Genomic DNA, 8748 nt, shown 5'->3' with positions numbered 1-8748 from the left:
ATGGTTTTAGGTCTTACGTTTAAGTCTTCAATCCATCTTGAGTTAATTTTTGTATAAGGTGTAAGGAAGGGGTCCAGTTTCAGTTTTCTGCATATGGCTAGCCAGTTTTCCCAACACTATTAAGTAGGGAATCCTTTCCCCATTGCTTGTTTTCATCAGGTCTGTCAAAGATCAGATGGTTGTAGATGTGTGGCATTATTTCTGAAACCTCTGTTCTATTCCATGGGTCTATATCTCTGTTTTGGTACCAGTACCATGCTGTTTTGGTTACTGTACCCTTGTAGTATAGTTTGAAGTCAGGTAGTGTGATGCCTCCAGCTTTGCTCTTCTTGCTTAGGATTGTCTTGGCTATACGGGCTCTTTTATGGTTCTATATGAAATCTAAAGTAGTTTTTTCTAATTCTGTGAAGAATGTCAATGGTAGCTTGATGGGGATAGCAAGGAATCTATAAATAACTTTGTGCAGTATGGCTATTTTCATGATATTGATTCTTCCTATCCATGAGCATGGAACATTTTTCCATTTGTTTGTGTCCTCTCTTATTTCCTTGAGCAGTGGTTTGTAGTTCTCCTTGAAGAGGTCCTTCATGGCCCTTGTAAGATGTTTTCCTAGGTATTTTATTCTCTTTGTAGCAATTGTGAATGGGAGTTCACTCATGATTTGGCTCTGTTTGTCTGTTATTGGTGTATAGGAATGTTTGTGATTTTTGCACATTGATTTTGTATCCTGAGATTTTACTGAAGTTGCGTATCAGCTTAAGGAGATTTTGTGCTGAGACAATGCGGTTTTCTAAATATACAATCATGTCATCTGCAAAAAGAGACAATTTGACTTCCTCTCTTCCTATTTGAATACCGTTTATTTCTTTCTCTTGCCTGATTGCCCTAGCCAGAACATTTAATACTATATTGAATAGGAGTGGTGAGAGAGGGCATCCTTGTCTTGTGCAGATTTTCAAAGGGAATGCTTCCAGCTTTTGCCCATTCAATATTATATTGGCTGTGGGTTTTTCATAAATAGCTCTTATTATTTTGAGATATGTTCCATCAATACCTAGTTTATTGAGAGTTTTTATCCTGAAGGTGTTGAATTTTGTCAAAGGCCTTTTCTGCATCTATTGAGATAATCATGGGGTTTTGTCATTGGTTCTGTTTATGCGATGGATTATGTTTACTGATTTGCGTACATCAAACCAGCCTTGCATCCCAGGGATGGAGCTAACTTGATCACAGTGGGTAAGCTTTTTGATGTGCTGCTGGTTTCAGTTTGCCAGTATTTTATTGAGGATTTTTGCATCGATGTTCATCAGGGATGTTGGCCTGAAATTTTTTTTTGCTGTGTTTCTGCCACATTTAGGTATCAGGATGATGCTGGCCTCATAAAATGAGTTAGGAGGGAGTCCCTCTTTTTCTATTGTTTGGAATAGTTTCAGAAGTAATGGTACCAGTTCCTCTGTGTACCTCTAGTAGAATTCAGCTGTGAATCCGTCTGGTCCTGGGCTTTGTTTGGTTGGTAGTCTATTAATTACTGCCTCAATTTCAGAACTTGTTACTGGTCTATTCAGGGTTTCAACTTCTTCCTGGTTTAGTCTTGAGAGGGTGTATGTGTCCAGGCATTTATCCATTTCTTCTAGGCTTCCTACTTTATTTGCATAGATGTGTTTATAGTATTCTCTGGTGGTAGTTGTATTTCTGTGGGATCAGTGGTGATATCCCCTTTATCAATTTTTATTGTGTCTATTTGATTTTTCTCTCTTTTCTTCTTTATTAGTCTAGCTAATGGTCTATTTTGTTAACCTTTTTTAAAAAAACTAGCTCCTGGATTCATTTCATTTTTTTTTTGGAGGGTTTTTTATGTTTCTATCTCTTTCAGTTCTGTTCTGATCTTAGTTATTTCTTGTCTTCTGCTAGCTTTTGAATTTGTTTGCTCTTGCTTCTCGAGTTCTTTTTAATTGTGATGTTAGGGTATCAATTTTAGATCTTTCCCACTTTCTCTTGTGGGCATTTAGTGCTATAAATTTCCCTCTAAACGTGGCTTTAGCTGTGTTCCAGGAATTCTGTTATGTTGTATTTGTTCTCATTGGTTTCAAAGAACTTATTTATTTTTGCCTTAATTTCATTATTTACCCAGGAGTCATTCAGGAGCAGGTTGTTCAGTTTCCATGTAGTTGTGTGGTTTTGAGTGAGTTTCTTAATCTTGAGTTCCAGTTTGATTTCACTGTGGTCTGAGAGGCTGTTATGATTTCTGTTCTTTTGCATTTGCTGAGGAGTGTTTTACTTCCAATTATGTGGTCAGCTTTAGAATAAGTGCAATGTGGTGCTGAGAAGAATGTATATTCTGTTGATTTGGGGTGGAAAGTTCTGTAGATGTCTATTAGGTCTGCTTCGTCCAGAGCTGAGTTCAAATCCCGAATACCGAATATCCTTGTTAATTTTCTGTCTCATTGATCTAATATTGACAGTGGGGTGTTAAAGTCTCCCACTATTATTGTGTTGGCGTTTACATCTCTTTGTAGGTCTCTAAGAACTTGCTTTATGAATCTGGGTGATCCTGTACTGGGTGCATATATATTTAGGAAAGTTAACTCTTGTTAACTTTGTATTGTATTGATCCCTTTACCATTACGTAATGCCCTTCTTTGTCTTTTTTTATCTTTGCTGGTTTAAAGTCTGTTTTATCAGAGAGTAGGATTGCAGCCCCTGTTTTGCTTTCCATTGGCTTTAGTAGTGAGTTTCTAGGTGCATATGCATGAGATTTCATGTACATTGTCAAGAGAATACTCTGCTGACTTGAATTTGCTCAACATCTGCCTATTTGGTCCTATACTGGGATGTATGTTTCCCTGGGACAGGGGTCCAGGTAGAGGGCTGTCTCTTGCTCTCAAAGTAACATCAGTGGAGTATATTCATCTCTAACGTAGTATGAGATTAAGAGGTGGTAATAAGAGCAGAACTCAGTTGATTCTGCTAAGTTCCAAATATGTCACACATCGGCTAAACTTCTCAACTCAACCAATGATATGTGTATTTGATTGTAAGTGGGAGCCAAAGAAGGAATAGATGACATCATTAAAAATATTATCAATTATGGATGACCCTTGAATGACACAGGTTTGAATTGTGTTGGTGCACTTAGATACGGATTTTTTTCTGTCTCTCTACTCCTCAGACAGACCCTCCTCTCCCTCCTTCTCTTCAGCTTATTCGATATGAAGACAATGAGAATGAAGACAATGAGGATGAAGACCTTTATGATGATCCACTATTCCACTAATTGAATGGTAAATATATTTCCTCTTCTTAATATTCTCTTCTTAATAACATTTTTGTCTAGTTTATTTTGTTGTGAGAATGTAGTATATGATACATATGACACATAAAAATGTGATAATCAACTATTTATTTATTGGTAGGGCTTTCAGTCAACAGTAGGTTATTAGTAGTTAAGTTTTGTGTGAGTCAAAAGTTATACACAAATTTTCAACTATGTTGGGAGTTGGCACCCCTGCCCCCTGCATTGTTCAAGGGTCAACCATAGTATGAAAATTCGGAGAATTTTTGGAATTTATATAAATGACTTCATTACAGACAAATAAAGATAAGAAGAGAATCCCATCTTTCAGCCACCAGCAATCCACTTACTTTGTCCCCTTTCAGAAATGTAATCCGTGAAGAATCTGCATTTCGTCTTTCCTCAAAGTCCTCCATGACCTGAGCGGAATGGCTCTGAGTATAGCACCTCACTGATGACTCATAGCTCAGGTCTCCGCTCCGAGTGATGGGGACATGCAGGACACCCTCCTTCTCCTTCACTAGGAGCAAATCCTTGGCAAACTGCATGCTGGGCACTGGGTGGGCAGACAGAAAGACAAAGTCACCGTTCGTGTAAGACAGGGAAGCAGTGGCCATGGTCCTTGTCAGCCTTCAGCAGCTACTTTGGCAGGTGAGCTCCACCAAAGGCCAAGGTAGGCTGATAAATCACAGGTGGTAAGCAGATTCCAAAGCATGGTGGTTGCTCTCAGGACAAGGGAACTGCTTCTACTATAAGTGTGCATCCGATGAAATAGAACAGATCAATTTTGTACCTATCTTTGTACAACTTCAAAATGCAGTTACCATCTCAAATATGAGCAGGTAATGCAAGTCAATAAATGGGATAATTGTAAGAAAAATTTTGATGGTGTAAGAAAAATTTTGATTGTTACTTGGGTACTCAAAAGACTTCACTGTCCTCCTAGGGCTAAAGTAAGGAAAACAGCAGTGCAAGTCTGGTGCTAAATGGCCACTCACATTGATCTTGGGGCCACAGGGATAATAGGGAAGAGGGGGACATGAGTGTAAAGGAAAGAGCAGGCCATGTTTGAAAAGCGCCAGTCTTTTGTTGTCAGATCTTATTTCCAAATGAAGTCAGAGATGTGGATTTTTATGACATAGCTCCTAAATTCAAAAATAGCAAACAAATAAAATAGTGAAAAGAAATTTTGTATAAGCCAAAACTATTTGGGACAAACAAAGCACATCCATAGACTAAATTTCAGCCTCCCAAGTAGCTGGGACTACAGGTACGCACTAGATGCCTCTTCTTTTATAACTCAAATCCTCCTTTGACTTAAGGATGAGACCACAGTTAAATCATGGTTAAAAACAAGGACTTAGGAGGAAACAGACCTGAATTTCCATCCCAGCCCTTCTACTTACCAGTTGTGTGAAACAGGGCAAGTTACTCAGACTTTCCAAACTTTGGAATATTTTTCATATATAAATTGGAAATATTAATATCTAATATAGAATTGTTGGTAGAATTGAATTTAATGAGATAATAAATGCATGGTACTCAATATAGTATCTGGTTTATAGCGAGAACTCAAAATTTGGTAGGAATTAACATATTATGGTTTCTATTTTCTTCCTAACTCCAGAATTCTCAATATGAAGAATCATTTTTTTTCCTACTATGCCTACTGTAATGCTCTGTATTAAGGCATTTGCCCTTCTGAGGTTAACATTTTGTTGACTGCTGGTTATTAATTTATTCATGAATAAGGCAAAGAATCATATGTGAAAGCCTCCTGGGTCAGAATTAGTCTTTGGGTTAGCTGTAATCACCAATTTCCTGGCTGCCTCCTGGACACACCCCACCAATCCAGAAAGGAAGGAAAGGTGTGTGTTTGGGGACTGGTGGAGTTGGGGGAATGAGAGGAGAGGTGATAAGCACCCAAGCATTCTCCAAGTCAATGTATAGAAAACTCTCTGTGACTCCAGAACTGTTGGTCCTGGCAAAAATAAAACCATCCCATCACATGAACTAAGCTTAATAGTTACTAATCATTGCTAAATGAAAAGTCAGATGATACTGCTAAAAAGAACACTATACCTAAAGGAAAATTAACAACTTTAGGCCTAACCAGTTAGGGCTCTGTAACTTAGTGAAATGGCCTGTGCAGCTTTTAAAAGGCGGATGCCAATGACACCGCATAGCATAGGAGGACAAGAAGGAAGCTTGTTGCCAGGGAAAAAGCAACACAAGCAGGGAAGCTTTTCCTCTCCCAGCAGACATCTGAAGCTTCAGATTGTTTTCTCTTGCTGGCCTGACAGGCCTCAAGTCAGATGAGAAAGTTAAAGGCTGAAGTGGTTATGTTTAGGTTTGGTCATGCATGAATCAACTGCAAATTCATCTTGAGCTATAAAATACTATTTTTTTCCTTTTTAATGAGACATTCACTCTCACTTCTATCCCTGTCTGCCAAAAAAAAAAAAAAAGCAAGGAGAGAGAGAAAAAAAAAGAAAAGGAAGTGGACACGTCTTCTAATTACGTGCCCAGAAATAATCCCTCCCTTTAAGAAGACCCCAGACCAGTGGGAGACTGAGGCAAGAGACATATACAACAAGGGGAATTTCAGGAAGAGATTTAGCACAGGGGATTTATGTTGTAAGTCAGGCATTGTGTTAAAGGTTTTCATATGTATTATTTAATGTTATTCTGTCAGCAACCCCATAAGGCAGTATAATCCTCAGGAAGTGATAGCACTGGCTCTGAGAATCAACTTCCTCTGACTGCAGGGCCCCTCTTTTTCCACACTGATGGGCTGCCTCAATATGAAATGGAGGTTACCTGCTGATGGCGTTGTGGGCTCACATTGGGTATAATGCATTTTGTGTCAGCACTGCTCATAGAACACTTATTGTGCGTGGCCAAGCTACAGTTATCTTTTTATTTATGGAAGTCTTGGATCCTAAAATAGATTATGGGACTCTGCTCTCCACTACTCTGTATCCCATACCATGTTGATCACCAGTGCTAGGTATAGAAAATGTCCTATAAACACTGTTACCTCGCTAATCGTCTTAGTAACTGATAAAGTGAATGTAAATGCCAGTGCCTGGAACGCAACAGCCTCTTTACTGGCAATAGTTAAGTCAGACATTTAGGATAAATCCTGCCTTTGTTTCATGAGTTAATGAGTATGTTTGCCACAGATGCACACACAGGAGTGTGGTGCCGTAGCAGCTACAGGACTTTCTAATGTTGCCCAGTCAGCATTACTCATGCCCAAACCCTAGTCTAATTCCAGGTACCAGCACAGCAAAGGCAGGTGAGAACAGGTAAATGTTATAAGATGAGCTACTTAGATGATTCAAGATCCTGAAATCAGTCTAGTGGGAAAAGAATGAAAGGAGCTAAGATCACTGCAGAAGGCTGAGAGTTGACTTTGTAAGATTCTTATGTGATGGTTAGCATTGTTATACAGAGGGCAGTGGCCAGCTGAAAGTGAAATGTGAAGAGTCGGCGTAGTAGGATATGAAACCAGAAGACTGGACTTGGCTAGAACAGACCTGGATTTTAACTCCAGCTTCATCACCTTCTCTCTGTGTAATTCTACTCAAATTATTCAAACTTGGTTTCGCAAGTTAAAGGTCTGTTGTAAGGATGAGAGATAATACTTAATATCTTTCTACCCTAGAATGTTCACACTGAATGGACTCAACCAAAGTTCATTATTACTAGGAAGAAAGATAACCAGAAGAAGTAAATACTGAATGCTACACTGGGTTACTGAAATAGGTTTTCGGATTTCTTTCTCTGGGATAAGTTATTGATTAAACACATATTGCTGTAGCTTCTCTGAAAGAAAAAGAAAATTTTTGCTTAACGTATCAGTTTCCTAAGTTGACAAACCCATTGCTCATCAATAAAATACTGAAAAATATTTAAATATAATTTTCTGTGTTGATCAATGAGTACTCTATGTGTTATTGGAGTCTCATTGGTAAGTGTGATAATGACAGGTATGTCAGGAAGAAAAGAAATCAACATGTAATAAAATCTACTGTGTGTCATGTATTACAGTAGGTATTTTCACATACTTTCTCTAATTTAATCCTCACAACAATCTTGTAAGGTAGTTATTTTCATTATTTATAGATGAGCAAAATGAGGCTTAGTAACCTTAAGCTTCTGGCCTAAGGCCAAAGACCTAGGAAGTGGTGGGATTAGGATTATATTTCAGGACTTCTGACTTTGTATTCATTTTCCACTTCATCAGAGGGAAATTAATGGTCATTTCATGCCAAAGAATAAGAAACTATTTTAAGAATAAAAAGCATAGCTGAATTTTCTTCTTTCTGTTTTACTTTCTTGTTTACTAAGAAATAAAATTGCCACTGATTCTACTTCTACACCAAATAAAACCATGTAGCATAATGCAAGGAGGATGAACTTGGAGTCAAAAGTCTGAGAATGCATGCTCGTTCCTCTAGATACTAGACATTGGGTGACCTATTTCTTCTGATTCTCAGTTTCATTATCCACTAAATAGAAACAGAAGAAAGAGCATGGGGTTATGAGCAAGTGAGATAAGGCTTAATGGATTGCTTTGTAAACTTTGAAGTAACATGCAACATGAGATAATATAAATGTCATAATCTTGTTCATGGTGTAAAAGTTACCATTTTGTGAATTACAAACCAAAATGTAAAACTTAAAGCTATAAAGCTTCTGTAAGAAAACAGGTGAACATCTATGTAACCTTGGGTTAGGAAAAGATTTCTTAGATACAACACTAAAAATATGATCCATAATAGAAAAATGATAAATGAGGCTACTTCAAAATGAAAAATGATTACTCTTAGGACGTTTGTTTACAGAAAAAAAGACAAGCAACAGACTTGGATAAAATATTTGCAAAATATAAATGTTTGTCCAGAATCTACAACAATGCAATAAAAGTAGGAAAACAATGCAATTTAAACATCAAAATCTTGAACAACCCAAATATCATTCAATAAGTGAGTAAACAAATGGTGGTATATCCATACAATGAAAAGCTACTCAGCAATAAATGGAATGAACTACTCACATATACAATAACATGAATGAGTCTCAAATGCATTTTCTAGTGAAAGAAACCGGATGCAAAATGGTAGATATTAACATGATTACATTTTTATGAAATTTTGGAAAAGGCACAACTTTAGGGCCAGAAAACAGATTAGTGGTTGTCAGGCCTGGTGACTAAGGAGACACAGACAACAAAGGGGCATGAGAGAATTTTGTAGAGTGTTGGAACTGTTCAACATCTTGATTGTGGTAGTGGGCATATCACTGTATGCATTTGTCAAAACTCATAGAACTATACACTAAGGACGATGGACTTTCATTTATGTAAGTTGTGCCTTCATAAACCTGGCTCTAAAATTACCGTCATTTTGGATGCATGCATGTGTGTGTGTGTGTGTGTGTGTGTGTGT

General features: G+C 37.7%; 1 protein-coding gene across 1 annotated transcript in view; it reads right to left on the bottom strand.

The window, feature by feature from the left end:
- The window catches only part of FRAS1 (Fraser extracellular matrix complex subunit 1), a 455628-nt gene that overhangs the window by 55200 nt on the left and 391680 nt on the right, over positions 1-8748 (bottom strand). The window contains exon 59 of the mRNA XM_011941729.1: positions 3643-3848. Within this exon, the coding sequence (XP_011797119.1) occupies positions 3643-3848 (206 nt within the window). The remainder of the gene's footprint in view (positions 1-3642; positions 3849-8748) is intronic.

The sequence above is a fragment of the Colobus angolensis genome, unplaced genomic scaffold (assembly GCF_000951035.1).
Source record: "Colobus angolensis palliatus isolate OR3802 unplaced genomic scaffold, Cang.pa_1.0 Scaffold200, whole genome shotgun sequence".
In the NCBI taxonomy this organism is placed as follows: Eukaryota; Metazoa; Chordata; class Mammalia; order Primates; family Cercopithecidae; genus Colobus; species Colobus angolensis.
This window is presented reverse-complemented; position numbering and strand designations above follow the sequence as displayed.